The sequence below is a fragment of the Pipistrellus kuhlii genome, unplaced genomic scaffold (assembly GCF_014108245.1).
Source record: "Pipistrellus kuhlii isolate mPipKuh1 unplaced genomic scaffold, mPipKuh1.p scaffold_m20_p_1, whole genome shotgun sequence".
Lineage (NCBI taxonomy): Eukaryota > Metazoa > Chordata > Mammalia > Chiroptera > Vespertilionidae > Pipistrellus > Pipistrellus kuhlii.
The window spans coordinates 46,369,443-46,387,442 of NW_023425404.1; the positions used below are offsets into that span (position 1 = coordinate 46,369,443).

Genomic DNA, 18,000 nt, shown 5'->3' on the forward strand with positions numbered 1-18,000 from the left:
GCAAAGGCTGTAGCAGATAAATTCTTGATTTTTCATTAGAAAACATCCTCTGGTTATGATTTTTTGCTAAAAGAGAAATATTTATAAGTGTGATTTTTAAAAAAATAAATGAATGAGGATATAAAGTACATGATCAGTGAAAAAGTTCTAAATGCCTTTTAAGAAAGAATTTTTCATTCAGTATATGGCTTATGTATAGTTAAAGAATTATTTAATGATTAGTATTTTTTGTACAAGATATGATATATAATAATTTTTAAATTATATTTTTTAAAAGCAGTATGTTATTTAAAGCTTCACAAGTTATGTTTGTTCTTAATTAATTGGATAAATCTATACCTGTTGGTTCTTTCAATGAAATTGATGACAGGTATGGTTTCTGTCTGGAGTTTAAATAAGGCAATGACTATTATAATTAACCCTGAACTCAATCATTTATAATATAGCTAGCAGTGGGGTGGGGCTTTTTGCATTTATTGATATTGTGGATATTTATGAAATATTAGTCTAGAACAGTGGTCGGCAAACTCATTAGTCAACAAAGCCAAATATCAACAGTACAACGATTGAAATTTCTTTTGAGAGCCAAATTTTTTAAACTTAAACTTCTTCTAACACCACTTCTTCAAAATAGACTTGCCCAGGCCATGGTATTTTGTGGAAGAGCCACACTCAAGGGGCCAAAGAGCCACATGTGGCTCTCAAGCCGCAGTTTGCTGACCACAGGTCTAGAAGATATGCTTAGTGAAAATAGCTTGTAGACGTGTCTTCTTTTATTTATTTCCAGCACTATTCATGGCCGAATTGATCAAGTCAACCAACTCCTTGAACTGGATCATCAGAAGAGGGGTGGTGCCCGATACACTGCACTAGATAAATGGACCAACCAACTAAATTCTCTCAACCAGGCTGTAGTCAGTAAACTGGCTTAACAAAGAACAAGCTTTTACAGACATACTTAAGGCAACAGTGCAGAGATGTAATTCTTAAGAACTGGGAATGGCAAAACTACTGTCGGTTGATGTGTCCTGAAAATTATTGGAGTTATGGCAGAAGTGCTTTTTTTGATCAACTGGTTTGTGTTTTGCTGCTGCATTTATCCCAAGAAAAACAGCTTTAATCTCCAGAAGAAAACCAAAATGCCATGGGATTTATGCTGTATTGACATCTTGCCCTAAACATACAACATCATAGTAATTTGTCATGGGCAACATGACCAGAGAGAAGATTTTTGTCATGATTTTAAATACACTGACATGCTACTGTTGGTTAAATTTAAACATGTTTTACCTACAGAAATTCTCTCACAAATAACCTGCAATAACTTGAAATGCATACCCTTTTGAACACTTCCTTTTCTCATGTATAAATTAAAATGTTTGCTGCATTTTGCAAAATGTCAATTCTCCAAAAATGTGTCCGTATATTTCTGTACCTGCAGTGTAGTAAAGGTTTAGATGAAACCCCATAATTATAGTGGCATACTGTCACTTAGGTTTCAAGCAGCAAAATAAACAGTGCAGCTCAGAAATTGTAGTTTGGTTCTTGATGTTTTTATTACACTTGGGTTTTTGTTTTGGTTATTAGTACCTTAGAAATTTCAAATTTTATCATCAGTTAATTTTTAAAAGCTTGAGAGCAAATAAGTTAGCTGTTTGCTTTCAAGTTTTTAGAGTAAGTCTATTGAGAAAGTAAGTAGAACTAGTTTCTAACAAAACATTTGCATAGTACTTTAACAGTGATGCTTTAAAGGAATAAAAAAAAATTTTTTTTATAAGAATGATAATTCCTTTTTCAAAGAGTAAGTTCTAACTCTTAGAATGTTCACCATAAACAAATATGCCAGAACATAGACAGCTAAATGAATGTTACTCTGCATAGTGTCATACTGGAAAATAGTTTCCTAATTCCAGCTATTTACCATTGCTCAAAGTCTTGGATTTTGCTCTTTTAGAATTGCATTCATAGCTAATTTTAAGTCACAAAAGCTATTACACTTTGTTTGTTTGTATTTAAAGTACTACCAAGATTAAATGTCCTATAGTTACCATTATTTGGCACTGAGTAACTTTTTACCATTTCTAAAAATTAAATCTTTGAGGTAATCTTTGAAAGTATACAACTAACTGGCTTTGGAGGCAGTCTCAAAAGAGTTTTACAGGTATTTTGAGCAGTGGTAACATAGTTAAGAGAATGAACTGTGGCCTTCCAAGGTGTCTACCTTAAAGGATTCGCAGCTCATTTGAATGTATTAAAATTTGGATTTATTTGTTCCTTTTTTTAAAAAAGTTCACAGTATTTTGTAGTATCTAAAGGAAGAAGTAAGATTGAGATAATTTCTTTGGTTTTTCTATTGCTTGTTATTATGTTAAAAGAAGTGAGTGGCAGTTCAGGAGGAAGACTGTTTGTTGTAACTGAAGAATGACAACCAAGAATTTTTGATCATTAAATCAGATTTTATAAACAGTGGAAAGAGCATGGACTTAAGACAAGGCATGCTTATTCGGTTTTGTCAAAATTTTACGAAAATATGTGATATATATTTATACTAAAACTATATAATCCTTAGATTTAGGAAAGCAATCAGTTAATGACTTCAGCAGATTAAAGCAGTATTAAATACAGGTGCAAGTTGGAAATTGTAGAAAACAAAGAAAACAGGACAAAATGTCTCTGGTAGGGAATAAAAAAGTTTAAGATATAAATTATGTGTATTTTCTTTTTTACATAAATTTGTGAAAAGTGTGCTAAAATTCTTTCACATGAGTGATTATTAGGATTTATTTTTCAATATAATTTGGAGACCATTTGTTACCCAAATAAACATGACAAGTTTCTGTGCCTGTATTCACATATGTATGTGAAAACTCTGGGAGGGAAAGCCCTATTTACTCTGAGTTGGTAGGATTAGAATTCAAAAGAGTAGAATGATATGATTTAACCCTTACTTTCTAACTCTTACAATGCCCAGTCCCTCTGTGATATCTTTGCTATGTTTAATGTTCATTTTCCTGTTTCTAGAGGGAAATCATGCACTTGTTATTCTTTAGGAAACTGGCTAACTGTATAACAATATCCAAAGTTACATCATAATCTTTAATATGAATCACATAGGTTTTGTTTAATATTCCCTAGATAAAGGCTTAATCTTTTTTTTTTTAAGTCCTTGGCCACATTTGTTCTGGAATATAGGTTTTTTTTATAATATCTTAACAGTCTGACTAATTTAACAATTTATTTTTCCCTTCATACATTTTCTATGTTCTTGTGCATCAAATCTTGTAGAGTTGAAATCTTAAGAGATTGCTTATCAAACATAACTAAATTGAAGAGAAGTAAGAAACATGGCAAATTTTTAACATATAAGTCTTTCCTTTTGTGAAAACTGAAGGAACAAGCAGCATACATCAAATTGTAATGTGTTTATCTCCTTCTTTTTAATTCTAAGCCTGGATAAACTCCCTTTGGTTGCCACAAATACTACATGCTATCTGTTTATAAAAGCTAGATTTCTGTTATTCATCCTAGTTCTTAGTTTGATTTTAAAATTATTAATTAAGTATTTTTTCCTCCATATCTGAATGTAGCATAACCTTTTTGTAAAAAGATGGTTTGTGTAATAAGTATTGCTTTCATTATCCATGATGGATCCTGGCTGAGAGGCTCGGTTGGAGCAACATCCCGCACACCAAAAGGTTGTGGGTTTGATTTCGGGTCATGGCACATATGTAGGTTGCAGATTCAATCCCTTACTGGGGTATGTACAAGAGGCAACCAATGTTCTCACATAGACGTTTTTTCTTTCTTTTCCTTCCTCTCTAGAAATGAATGAAAACATCCTCAAGTGAGGATTAAAATAAATAAAATATCCATGATGGTAAGAATTTTTAAAGACATTTTCTTTTTTAACCAATAGTCTTTATGATTATTCAAGAAACGGGTGAGTACACTTGTTTTGGGGTAGTGATGAAGTTAAGGGTGTCTAATAAGCATAAATACAGCAGATTATGTTGGAACAGAATTGAGTCCGTTTAGTCCATAGGATAACAAGGTATTTGTCTAATGGAAGCTTCTTTTTTAGAAGACTCAGAGAAACTCTAGCCATTTATTACCAAGGCTGCTTTGTAAAAAAATACTATTTTAAATAAACATACAAAGTTTTTATTTATTTTAGGTCTTTAAGGTGAAACTTTAGCATACAAAACTCTACTAAAGATAGTTTTATTCTTTATATTGATTTATAATATCTTCTTTGGATTTATAACATCTTTTTAAAAAATATATATTTTATTGATTTTTTACAGAGAGGAAGAGAAAGGGATAGAGAGTTAGAAACATCGATGAGAGAGAAATATTGATCAGCTGCCTCTTGCACGCTCCCCACTGGGGATGTGCCCGCAACCAAGGTACATGCCCTTGACCGAAATCAAACCTAGGATCTTTCAGTCCGCAGGCCGACACTCTATCCACTGAGCCAAAACCGTCTCCACGATTTATAACATCTTGAAGAAGATAAGCAACATTTTTGAGATATGTAACATAACAAAGGAATTGTCTTTTTCAAATTTTTTGGAGATAACATTGACATAAGAAAGTTATTATTTTTCTTTATTTCTGACCCAGATAATTATTCCATAAATTATAGCTAGTAGTCATCATAGTCAAGTACTTTTTTGGGGTTGAAAGGATTTACTTTGTCCATCTTCTTATTCACCTTTTAATATTAGGCCTTTGATCTCACATCTAATATAATTAGGTCTTTAACTATTTTGTTTTGAAGTGCCAATAATAGTGTCTAGGTACTTAGAATAAGGCCTCAGAACTTGAAGCTCAATGTGTTTGTATGTCTATAAATATTTCTTTTCTGAGACTAGCACAGCTAGAGTGCAGACAGGAGGCCTGAGTAGGGGCGACAGGGGATTGAGAAAATGAAATAGACACAGAAGCAGTAGGGAAAGGACTCAGAGACGATACAGCGATACAGCAAGTTTATTTTATACTGTAAGATACCAGGAAGTTTTACTAAAGTTTAAGATAAAAAAAAATAGCCGAGACCAGTTTGGCTCAGTGGATAGAGCGTCGGCTTGGGGACTGAAGGGTCCCTGGTTCGATTCCAGTCAAGGGCATGTACCTTGGTTGCGGGCATATCCCCAGTAGGGGGTGTGCAAGAGGCAGCTGATCGATGACTCTCTCTCATCGATGTTTCTAACTATCTCCCTTCCTCTCTGTACAAAATCAATAAAAATATATTTTTAAAAAAAAGATTAAAAAAATATGTGCATTCTTGTGACTTCTTTGTAATTGTCACTTCTGGGTGGACCCAGATAATTGTGTTTGCTCCTGGTACCTGGCTGGATTTAGATAATGAAATCCACCCCCTGGCGCCTGAGCTAATGGTCAGACTGACAACACACCTGTCTCTGGCAAGGTATGTTTCCAGGGCATGGCTCTGCCGGGCACTACTGGATTCAGAGGACAATCAGCTCAGGGGCCTTTCCCAGTCACTCCCTACATAGGACCAAAATCAATTTTTCTCCTTTCTTTTTTGGAAGATTTTACTTTTTTGTTGTTGTTGTTTTTGTTTTAATAGATTTTTATTGATTTCAAAGAGAAAGGGAGAGGGAGAAAGAAACATCAGTGATGAAAGAGAATCATTGATTGGCTGCCTTCTGCATGGCCCCTACTGGGGGTCCTGGGATCGAGCCCACAACCTGGGCATGTGCCCATGGGCTGATGCTCTGTCCACTAAGGCAAATGGCTAGGGCTGAGAGGTTTGTTTTTATTGTTGTTGTTTATTTTTGTTTTGTTCGTTTTTTTGCATTAGGTGTCCCATCCCTACACCCTCACCCTGGCAGCATCCTATATATGTGTTGATAAAATTATAAGTAGAAGTAATTGGTAAGAATTTCCTTAATGTAGACATATCAGATATTCTTAACTTTTATAATGTAAGCATATCAATGGTTCTATTTTACTCAAGATTATTAAATGTTGCTGTTTCTTCTAGCTATGATGTGCCCTTCATGGCATGGATTAACCAGTTCAAAAATTTGTATGCTTTGAATCACTAGCTAAGATTTGAGAAAGTTTAGCTTTTGGAATTTCACATCAAGTTACAACAGTAATGCCATTTCAAGGATTTTTTATCTTATTTTTTGTTAATCTTCACACAAGGACATTTTTTTTTCATTGATTTTTAGAGAATGGATGGGGGAGAGAAGAACATCAATGAGAGACATTGATTGGTTGCCTCCGGCAGCATACTCCCCAACTGGGGCCTGAGATCCAACTTGCAACCCAGGTACATGCCCTGGACCAGGAATCAAACCTGAGACTCTTTGCTGCACAGGCCAACACTGATGATGTAGCACCACTGGGCAGGGCTGCCATTTGAACGGTTTAAAAACTGTAATAATTAAAAGTCAATCTTATACTATCAAACCATAGGGCATTAAAGGTAGCTTGCCTGTTTTTGTGGAAATTCATCTTATATGAGTTTACAAGTTTAAAAAAGTAATCTTGAAGTTTTAATCATCCCATGAAGTTGTGAAAAGTTTTTACATGCTTAGTTACTGTTTTAGTGGCATATTAATGCTGTGTTGAATATCTGATTTTTGTTTTAAAAGTTTTTATTTTTGTGTCAATCAAGAGATGGAGGAATAGAAAACAGGATTATTTTATTTTGCAACTTATTACATAGTTGCATTATGAGTTTTCTCAATTTTCTTTATCTCACGAAAAATACTAGCTTACTAGTAATAAATATGACATTCTGATTGCACACTAGGTATAAAAAGCAGGTGACTAGGAGCATGACAGGGAGGGGATGTCTGTCTGCCTAAAATTGGAAGTCCTACAAGTTATGATTTGAGAATCAGCTGATGTGTACAGGATGAGTCACAAGATGCTTTAAGACTTAGGTACTTGAGGATTTTTTTACTGAAGTACACATTCTTGATCGGTAATAAAAATTTTATAGACTACCTCAGATATTTACTGTGTAAACACTAGTTTCAATTAGCATAAGGCCAGCGCAGTGTCTTTAGACAGTACACTTTATATATTTGATTAAGTATTCAATAATGTATACTTAACTAAAATAGTTTTTGAATGTTTTTAAAATGTTTCTCAGAAACAGTACTGAACATTTTGTTCATTTGGATTGAAAATCGGGGTTTGTTGACTTTTAAGATTATCCTGTTCTGCTTTGAAGCATTCATGGAGGAGTTGGCGGCTCCTAAACCCTGTTTAATGCTGTCATAGAACAAGTCATGTTGCAAACAAATGTCTCCAGAGTTACTCCAGGATGAAACATTTCTAAGCAGGAAATTAAGCAAAGAAGTGAAGGAAGATCCCCGTGATGGTGCTTTAAAATAAACCCTTAAAGAGCTGCAATATCTTAGAAACCACTTGTGAATTTATCATGTATACAAAAGTTTATTTAAGAGAGATTTAGTTTGCCTACCATGTACTAAGGTAGAAGGATACCATAAGGAACAAATTATTCCTGTGCTCAAAGAGCTTAATTCTATGGGGAGAGGCAGATGAATAAAATAATTTCAGATGGAGAAAAATCTAACAAGTGAAGGTAGATAGGCATTGATGAGGGTGTGAATGTTGACTTAAAAAGTGAATGAAAAAGAGCTGCCCATGCAAATCTAAGGGAAGGGCAGGCCAGGCAGAGTTTGCATCTCTGAAATTAGAAGGGTATGTCAAATTCAAGCAAAACAGCGTGATGTAAAACAACATAAGAGGTGGTCAGGGACCAGATGACGGATAGTTTATAGTTTGAGATGAGATTTCTTTTTTTTCTAAATATAATGGGATACCATTGGAAATTTAAATTCTGATATGCTGTTTTAAAAGGATGGTTCAGAATGTTGTGTGGAGAAATTATATGGGGCAATAACATGACCAAGGATGCCAGCAGGAGCCCTTTGCAAAGGTTGGAATGAAAGGTGATAGAGTCAGTCTAGGATTTGGAAAGGATTACACAGAATAGTGATTGGACTATAGGATTCACTTATGAATTGGAATAGAGGGTTTTAAGGAGACAAGGATGATTTCCTACTGAATAATGTAGAGTGCTATTACTAGGTGAAATGGGAAGACTTGGGAAACAATTTTAGCAGAAAAAGACAGAATGAGCAAAAGAAACAAGGGGACTATGACCTTGAAACTAAACAGTAGTGTTACAGAAACTAGGTTTAAGTTGAATGCAGAGAAGAGCCCTAGGGTTTAACAAGATAAAAGTCTTCATTCAGCATTGAAAGAAGTCCTACGGCAATCAGACAAGAAGAAATAGAAGGCATCCAAATTGGGACTATAAGTGTCATTATTTGCAGATAATACTATATAGAGAACACTAAATCTACCGGGGGGGGGGGGGGGGGGGGGCACTAGATAAATGAATTCAGTACAGTAGCAGGATAAAGCCCTAGCCGGTTTGTCTCTGGATAAGAGTGTCAGCCCGCAGACTGAAGGGTCCTGGGTTCAATACCATTCTGGTCAAGGGCACATGTCTCAGTTGCAGGCTCCATTCCCCAGCCCTGTGAGGGGGTAGGCAGTGGGAGTGGAAGGAACCTATGAGGGAGGCAACCAATAGAGGTGCTCTCATATCCATGTTTCTGTCTTTCCCCCTCCCCACTCTGTAAAATTCAATGGAAAAATATCCTCAGGTGAGGATTAACAAAGTAGCAGGACACAATAAATATCCTGAAATAAGTTACATTTTTTAAAAAAGACTTGATTTTTAGAGAGAGAAATATCAATGTGAGCGCAACCTTGATTGACTGCCTCCAGCATGCACCTACGAGGGATCATGCCCAAAACTTGAGCATGTGCCCTGACCAAGAACCAAACTGGCAACCTTTTCACTGCACAGGAGAATGCCCAACAGGGCTATACCAGCTAGAGCTCTGTTGCATTTTTTTACACTAATAATGAAAGGGATCCCATTTACAATTGCATTAAAGAAAACAATCCCATTTACAATTGCATTTAAAAAAATACCTATGAAGAAATTCAACCAAGGATGTAAAAGACTTGTACTTGGGAAATTATAAGACACTGAAGGAAGAAGTTGAAGAAGATACAGATAAGTGGAAGCATACACTGTGTTCATGGATAGGAAGAATTAACATCATTAAAATGTCATACTGCCCAAAACAATCTATAGATTTGGCGCAATTCTTATCAAGATACTAATGGTGTATTTCTCAGAACTAGAACAAATATCCAAAAACGAATATGGAACCACAAAAGATCCCAAATAGCCGTATTGAGAAAGAACAAAGTTGGTGGAAGCATGCTACCTGATATCAAACTATACCACAAGGCCATAATAATCAAAACAGCATGATACTGGCATAAAAACACACATAGATCAATAGAACAGAGAACCCAAAAATAAACCACGTAGCTATGGTCATTTAATATTTGACAAGATGGCAAAACCATACAATGAGATAAAGGTAATTATTTAATAATGGTGTTGAAAAAGTTGGACAGATATGTGCAAAAAAATAAAACTAGACCACCAACTTACACCATACATAAATAAACTCAAAATGAATTAAAGACAAGTGTTAGACTCAAAACTATGAAAATCCTGAAAGGAAACAGTAAAATCTTGGACATTTCTCATAGCAATATTTTATCTGATATATCACTCCAGGCAAGGGAAACAAAAGAAAAAAGTAAATAGGACTATATCAAACTAAAAAGTTCTTGCACAGCTAAGGAAACCTTCAACAAAATTAAAAAACAATTCACTGAACGGGAGAACATGTTCACCAATGACACCTCTGATTAAGCATTAATATTAAAAAGTTATAAAGCATTATAAAAGTCAACACCAAAAATAATCAAATTTAGAAAATGGCAAAGGTCCTGAATAGACATTTCTCCAAAGTCAGTGGTCGGCAAACTGTGGAAACCCGAGCCACATGCAGCTCGAGAGCCGCCGTTTGCCGCTCTATTGACTAATGAGTTTGCCGACCACTGTCCAAAGTGGACATACAGAAGACTAATGGACATGTGAAAATATGTTCAATGTCACTAATCATCAGAGAGATACAAATTAAAACCACAATGAGATATCACCTCGCACCTGTCAGAATGTCTATCATCAATAAATCAACAGAAAACAGCATTGATGAGGCTGTGGAGAAAAGGGAACCCTTGTGCACTATTGGTGGGAATGCAGATTGGTACAGCCATATGGAAAGCATTATGGAATTACCTCAAAAAATTAAAAATGGAACTGCCTTCTGACCCAGCAATTCCACTTTTGGGAATAAAACGGAAGAAACCTGAAACAATAATTTGAAAGAATATGTGCATCTGTATGTTCATTATGTTTCAAATTTGGAAACAGCCCAAGTGGCCATCAGTAGATGAGCAGATAAAAAAGCTGTGGTACATTTACACAATGGAATACTACTTAGCCTTTAAAAATAAGGGAACCTTACCTTCTGTGACAGCATGAATGGACCTATAGAGCATTATGCTAAGCAATAAGCCAGTCAGAGAAAGACAAGTACCATATGATTTCACTCATATGAGGAACCTAATGAACAAAATAAACTAACAAAATAGAAAGAGACTCATAGAGAACAGCCTGACAGCTGTCAGATGGGAGGGGTGTTGCAGGGCTGAGTGAAAATGGTAAATGGATTAAGCAAAAAAACAACTCAGTCACAGACAGCAGTATGGTGATTACCATAGGGAAAAGAGATTAGGGGAAGGTAAAAGTATAGGGGGAATAAATGGTAATGGAGGGAGACTTGACTTGGGGTGGTGAACACATACAATATGCAGATGATGCCTTACAGTGGTGATACCTATATAATTTTATTATCAATGTCACCCCAATATATTCAATAAAATCGTTTTGTTTTTTTTTAAAGCTGTCAAACCTGTCTAGCGTTTATGAAGAATGGATTTATTATATATACAAAGCCCTTTCAGCTTATCTTGGAATTTCAATATAGCTGGATTTAATGTCACCAAAATCATGAATTCACAAAATGTTTGGATCTGTCTCCAGGGAACAAGTCCAAATATAAACAATACTATAACAAGGGTTTACATTTTTGAGTAATCTCAAACTGACAGAGGAACAATGTGCCTTATCCTGAAATTATCATGTTTTATCTGAAAGTACCCATTTGCTTGTGTGGTTAAATGCACATGAAACAAGTAAAATAATTAAGTTTATGGATCGGATCATCATACCTTAGAATTATAGTGGTCATTTTCTATAGTAAAAATCAGGAAATAGCTTACAAGTGGATGCTGCTTCTGATGATGGGATACAGGGACACTCGGGCAGAGGTTGGCATCTTCAAGGTGTCTTTGGCAGCTCCCCAGAGGAGAGCAGCGTGGTAAAGTGGTAAGATCTAGGTAACAGGAAACCTGCTTTGTAGTTGGCCATGAATTGAGAACGTGTCACTGAACCTCTCTCAGCTTTGGGCTTCCCTTAGTTGAGTGATCTTTTTAGCCTCTGTATTCAAAATTAAAGCATATGGCACACTGACACGGGGTGTGTTTTTTTTTTTTCAGTTTATTTTTCCTATGTGTATGTTTTTTTAAATATGTTTTTATTGATTTTTAGAGAGAGAAGAAAAGAGAGGAATAGAGAGAGAGAAACATCAATGAGAGAGGAATATCATTGATTGACTGCCTCCTCCACACCCTCTACTGGAGATTGAACCCACAACTGGGGCATGTGTGCTGACCAGGAATTGAACTGGCAACCTCTCAGTTGCTGGGTTGACACTCAACCACTGAGCCACACTAGCCGGGCGATATGTGAGTATCTTGAAAAAAATAGTATTCATGTCTATTTTTAATTTTCATAATGATGCAAATTTCATTTCCTTTTTAAACTTTTTATGTGTTATTTTTAAATCGAGTTCATTATTCCTGACTGTGCTGTCTCTCCTGTCTCATACATATGCCACAATTTACCAATTCATTTCTCCAGTGGTGCACATCTGTGTCCCTTCTAGCTCCTTCCTACAGTAAGTAATTCTGTGATGAACGTTTTGTACCTATCTCCTTATAGATGTGTGAAAAAATTACTTAGGGGTGTGTATCTGGAAACTGGTCTTGGGGAGGGTACAATACGTACTTTTACCAAGTTCTATGAGATTACTCATACAATGATGTGCCATCTATGTTCTAACACAAGAGTTCCAATGTTTGCCTATATGTGACAACCCTTGACGCTATCTGACTTTCTAAAGTGGTGCTTTACTGTTAACTTTAACTTAGACATGTTTGTGATTACCAGTTACTGTGAACATCTCTTCAAATACTTATTAGCCATTGAGCTTTCCCTTTATTTGGACTATGTATTCTTCACAATCACTTACTAGCTGCCTATTTTTGCTGGTTTTCGGGACGTCATTGTATATTGTAGCTATTAACTCATTTGTTTTGTTTTAGACTTGCAAATATTCTCTGAAGTATTGTCTTTAATTTTTTTTCATTGAGCAGAAATCTTTCATTTTTATGTTAAATCTATTCATTTCCCTCACCACCCATATTTTCTTAGATCTTGTTTAAGAAATCTTTTCTTACACAATTACCACACACACACACACACACACACACACACACACACACAAATGTTCTTTTTATTTAGTTCTTTATTTGGAGTTTATTTTGGTGTACAATTTGAGGTAAGAATCAAACTTTATTTTTGTGTGTAATAAAGTAATTTTCTCAGTAACCATCTACTAAATTATTATTCCTACTGATATGCAATGGCGCCTTTCTCAGCTACCCACTTTCTACGAATGCAAGGGGTGTATTTCTCCGTTCCCTGAGCTGCTTAAGCATCCTCTTTGTTCTTTCACCACTCACCTCAGTAACAAAAACATCCCCTGGTGTTTTTGTTACTGAGGTGAGTGGTGTCTTAGTCACAAGAGAAGTTTTCCACCCAATTCGTTGCTCATTTTGAAAATTATTTTTGTATTCATGTACCTTCATTTTTTATATCAGTTTTGGAGTCAGTTTGTCAAGTTACTTAAAGTCCTGTGAAGTTTTAAGTGGAATTGCATTGAATTTGAGATCAATCCAAGTCTCTTTGCAGTATGTCATTTAAAAGAGTTTTTAATTATTCTCTATAACTATCTTGAGCATTTTTTAAGTTTATAAAGTAAAACATTACAGTAAGCTCAGGTTAATTTATTATTGAAGAAATAAAACTTTTGTTTGGTGTAGCCTAAGTGTACAGTGTTTATAAAGTTTGCAGTCATGTATGGTAATTTAGGCCTTCATGTCCACTCACCACTCTCTCATGTAGAACAACTTCCAGTCTTGCAAGCTCCTCATGGTGAGTGCCTTATACAGATGTGCCTTTTTTTTTTTTATCTTTCGTACCATATTTTTACTATATCTTTTCTATTTAGAAACACAAACACTTACCATCCTGTATAATAAAACGCTAATATGCAAATCAACTGAATGACAGAATGACTGCTATAATTCAAACTTAACCACCAGGGGGCATATGCTCAATGCAGAAGCTGCCCCCTGGTGGTCAGTGTGCTCCCACAGGCAGAGTGCTGCTCAGCCAGAAGCCAGGTTCATGGCTGGCGAGTGTAGCGCAGTGGCAAGAGCCTCTCCCGCCTCACAGCAGTGCTAAGGATGTCTGACTGCCGGCTTGAGCCTGGGGAGCAGGCCTAAGCCATCAGTTGGACATTCCCTGAGGGCTCCTGGACTGTGAGAGGGCACAGGCCTGGCTGAGGGACTCCCCCACCCCCAGTGCATGAGTTTCATGCACCAGGCTTCTAGTTGTGCTATAATTGCCTACAGTGTTCAGTATAGTATCATGCTGTATAGCTTTATAGCCTAGGATTAACAGGTTATACCCTGTAGCCTAGGTGAATAGTAAGTTATACCACTTAGGTTTCTGTAAGTGCACTCTATAACATTCATATAATGATGAAATTGCCTAGCAATGCATTTCTCAGAACATGTCTCCATCATTAAGCAATGCATGACTATAGGTAAAGATCTCAACATGAAAACATCCTAAATTTAAAATGGCCCTAACCCCAGAAACTGGTCTTTATAAGAGAAAGGAAAGGGGCATTTGGACACAGAAGCACAGGTAGATGAAGGCAGTGTGAAGACAGAGATAGACATTGGAATTATGCTGCCACATTCCAAGAAATGCCAAGAGCTGCCAGAAGCTGGAAAAGGGCAAGGAAGAACGACTCCCTAAAGCTTTTGGAGAAAGTGTGGCCCTGCCAATACCTTGGTTTTAGCCTTCTGGCCCCAGAACCGAGAGAATAAATTTCTGTTGTGGTAAGCCACCACGTTGGTGATCATTTGTTATAGCAGTCCTAAGAAACAAATACACGCATCTGTTAAATTATTCGTTAAGAATAACTTGGGGAAATATAGGGCCAGGTATTCAATTTGCCAACTGATCAATACATAATCTTGCACTTTGAAACACTCTACAGTACTTCAGTACTGTGCTTGAGGGCCATTTTAAACAACGAAATCAGCACAAAGCACAAAAATATGAAAAACATGACACTAAATTGATTTCAAAAAGGACACTTGTTTATGGTATGAGAGTTGAAACAAGAAGGCTGAGTGTCACTTTAACTTCAGCTGGAAATCTGAGCCCTGGTGACTCAAATTTTGCATCCTCTTCATGGACACACGCATGCCCATGAATGACCACAAGAACACCGGGAGTGTTGATTTTCAAATTACAAATAAATTTTAGCAATTCAGTGAATTCATACAGATGGACTCTTCAAATAATGAGAATCAACTATAGAACTAGATCCAGGCAGGCTTTAACCTTTCACTAGGCAGCTCCAAGTGAGGCGAGATCTTATGTAACTGAAGCTACAGTTTTATATAGCAGTACCCTCTCATCTGCATTTTCAATTACCCACAGTCAACTGTGGTCCAAAAAGATTAAATTTCCTCAAATATTGACATGGTCTGCTCTTTACATCCAGCCATCGACAGCTATCATGGCTAGATGACTCAGGATCACCCGAAACAGATGCTCCTCCTTCTGACACATCATGATATCCCAACAGCTGGGGGGAGGTTGCAAGATAAAAAGCAAAGTACTTCCAAAACCGGTTTGGCTCAGTGGATAGAGCGTTGGTCTGCGGACTGAAAGGTCCTACGTTGGATTCCGGTCAAGGGCATGTACATTGGTTGCGGGTACATCCACAGTAGGGGGTGTGCAAGAGGCAGCTGATCCATGATTCTCTCTCATCAATGTTTCTCTCTATCCCTCTCCCTCTCTGTAAAAAGTCAATAAAATATATTTTTTTTTTAAAAAGATTCCTGACCTTAGATATAATCTCTACAAAGTTTACTGTCTGTTCTTTCAGAAATTATCTGTGCATATAAAGGCATATAACTTTTGCATAAATGGGGCCCAACTCAATGTTCTCCTGCTTGCTTTGTTCCTAATGTATATTTTAAGCCGATCTAAAAAAAAAAAAAAAAGACACAGAAGATAATGTCCACCATGCTACATACAGTATGACATTTCACAGCATTGTATTTTTTGTTGTTTTTGTTCTTGACTATAACATAAAATGCCTGTAAAGTGACCTTTTGTTTTGGTATTTATGGCAGGAATACAAGAGTTTTACAATAAACAATATCACACAATAATGACTCATTATTTGAAGAAAGAAAATCCAGCAAATATCTTGGGAAAATGTCACCATGCAGCTGGTTGTCAGCAAACTCGGAGTGGGATTCCTGTCCAGTTCGACTGCATTCCACATTCGCAGTCACAAAGAATGGGATTGTGAGAAAACTCCTTTTACCAGTGGGATGTTTGATGACATTTCTTTGACTAAGATACTCCCACCATTCTCAAGACCTATAAGCCAGTTAGATTTTGTTTTAAAGAGCTCCACAGAAAGCTTAATGCTTATTTTTAGCACTGCAAATGTTTTTCTCCTTTGGGGTTTTAAAAAGACAGCTCCCACCAGTTCATTGTTTTAATGCCTACTATATGCCAAGCTATGCTGAATGTTTTATGTTCATTATCTCATTTAATCCTCAGAACAACTGTTCCTTCTCAGGTTCCTTTTAATTCGCGAAACAGAGGCACATGAAGGATAAGTAACGTGGTCCCAGTCAAACTGCTAAGTGGGGAAGCTGAGATTTAAACCTAGGTCAATCTGACTGCAAAGACTACACGCTCACCTTTGTGCTACCTAGCTTCCACTTCTACTCACTCAAGACCTGTCTCTTCTCTTCCTGCTATTGCCTTTGTGCTATTTATTGGTGCATCCCAATCAGCATATGTGCAGTAGCATGCAGCTTAAATAATGTATTGTATGTTTTACCTCCTATTTGTTTCTTTTTACTCTCCCTTCTAGAAAGTCCCGCCTTCATTCAGCCCAGACCACTCTACTAGAAGAGAGGCCAGCTGACACTGCCCATCAAAGTAAAAGCCAGGAGCTTACCTTGGCCAAGTGGCCTCTTTGTGTGAACCTAAACAAAGACAATGCATCAACTCTATGTGCCAAATATACCTGTTTATGAAACGCTTGTTTTTAGTATGACGTCTATCCATGGAGAAATTGAAAATGTGTGTAACTTGGTCCCCAGAATAGGTTTAAGCAAACGTCATCGCATAGAGTCATAGATCGCTTCAGGAGTCTTGACTGCCTTCTTCCTTAATTGTCAGACTCTTGACTCTCCCTTCTCCCTACCTACTCAGTCTTTTTCTCTCATAAACGTATATTGTGAGCTTATGCTTTCTCTTCTGCATTTGCATCCTTGAATTACTGTTTCACAGATAAACACAGCTACATGAAAGCATGTATGGTTCAATGAAGGTACATATAGTTGAGTGTCTGCGTATCTATATATATATATGGATGTGTAAATGGTATATTTGTGTGCCTCGTACACTATGACATATGCTCTGGTATATATCCAATAATATGACAAATAAAGTAAGGACACAAAATTCATTTTCTGTAATAAAAACATGGTAGTAAAGTTAGGAAATTCCATTCAGGCTAGCTAACCTCTCTGTGCCCTAGTCAAGGCTTATAACATGTCTTGTCTTTTTCTTTTTCTTTTTTTTTAACCCTCACCCAAATATATTTTTCCATTGATTTTCAGAGAGAGGAAAAGACAGAGAGAAACATGGATGTGAGAGTAGCATATCCATCGGTTGCCTCCTGTATGTGCCCTGACTGGGACCTAGGCTAGGGAGAAGCCTGCAATTGAAGTATGTGCCCTTGACCAGAATGGAACCTGGAACCTTTCAGTCTGCAGGCAGACTATCCACAGAACCAAACCAGCCAGGGCCAACATTTCTTGTCCTGATGTTTACAGCATAGCTTCTTAATTAGTCCTCTAAATTCTTCTCTCTCCATTTGCACTAGTAGCCAGTATCAAATTCAACACCCTAAAACTCTTTACATGAGAACCACATTCCTATGAACTGATTGTGCCCCTCCCTACTCACATGATGAAGCCCTAACCCTTAGTGTCACTATATTTAGAGATAAGTAATCTTTAAGGAGGTAATTAAGATTAAATGAGGTCATAAGTGTGGGGCCCTAATCCAATAGTATTGGAGACCTGAGCTTTTTCTTTTTACACTAGAACTGAGGAAAGACCGTATGAGGACAGTGATAAGGTTGTTTCTTATAAGCCAGAAGGAGATTTCTCACTATAAACCCAATTGACCAGCACCTTGATATGGGATTTCCAGTCTCCAGAACTGTGAGAAAATAAATTTCTGTTTAAGCCACCCAATCTATGATATATTGTTATGGCAGCCCAAGGAAACTAGTACACTGGGATAAGTCACAATTTTTATGACTCCAGATTCCTTTACACACCTACCAAACTCAGTCCTATCATAATTCATTCAGCCACATCTCCAGGTTCTCCCTACCTAGCACTCTCTGCACTAGTCAAATATGGTTCTTCAATGTCCTCTAAACACCCCTGCCTTTTGTTCATGGT

The 18,000-nt window shown here is 36.7% G+C and overlaps 1 protein-coding gene across 4 annotated transcripts in view; it reads left to right on the forward strand.

Annotated features, from left to right (window-relative positions):
- The window catches only part of COPS2 (COP9 signalosome subunit 2), a 34,851-nt gene extending 32,573 nt beyond the window's left edge, over nt 1-2,278 (forward strand). For all 4 annotated transcript variants that reach the window (XM_036442691.2, XM_036442696.2, XM_045582720.1 and 1 more), the window contains one exon: nt 788-2,278. In XM_036442691.2, the coding sequence (XP_036298584.1) occupies nt 788-932 (145 nt within the window). In that variant the 3' untranslated portion in view covers nt 933-2,278. The remainder of the gene's footprint in view (nt 1-787) is intronic.
- The last annotated feature ends 15,722 nt before the right edge of the window (nt 2,279-18,000 follow it).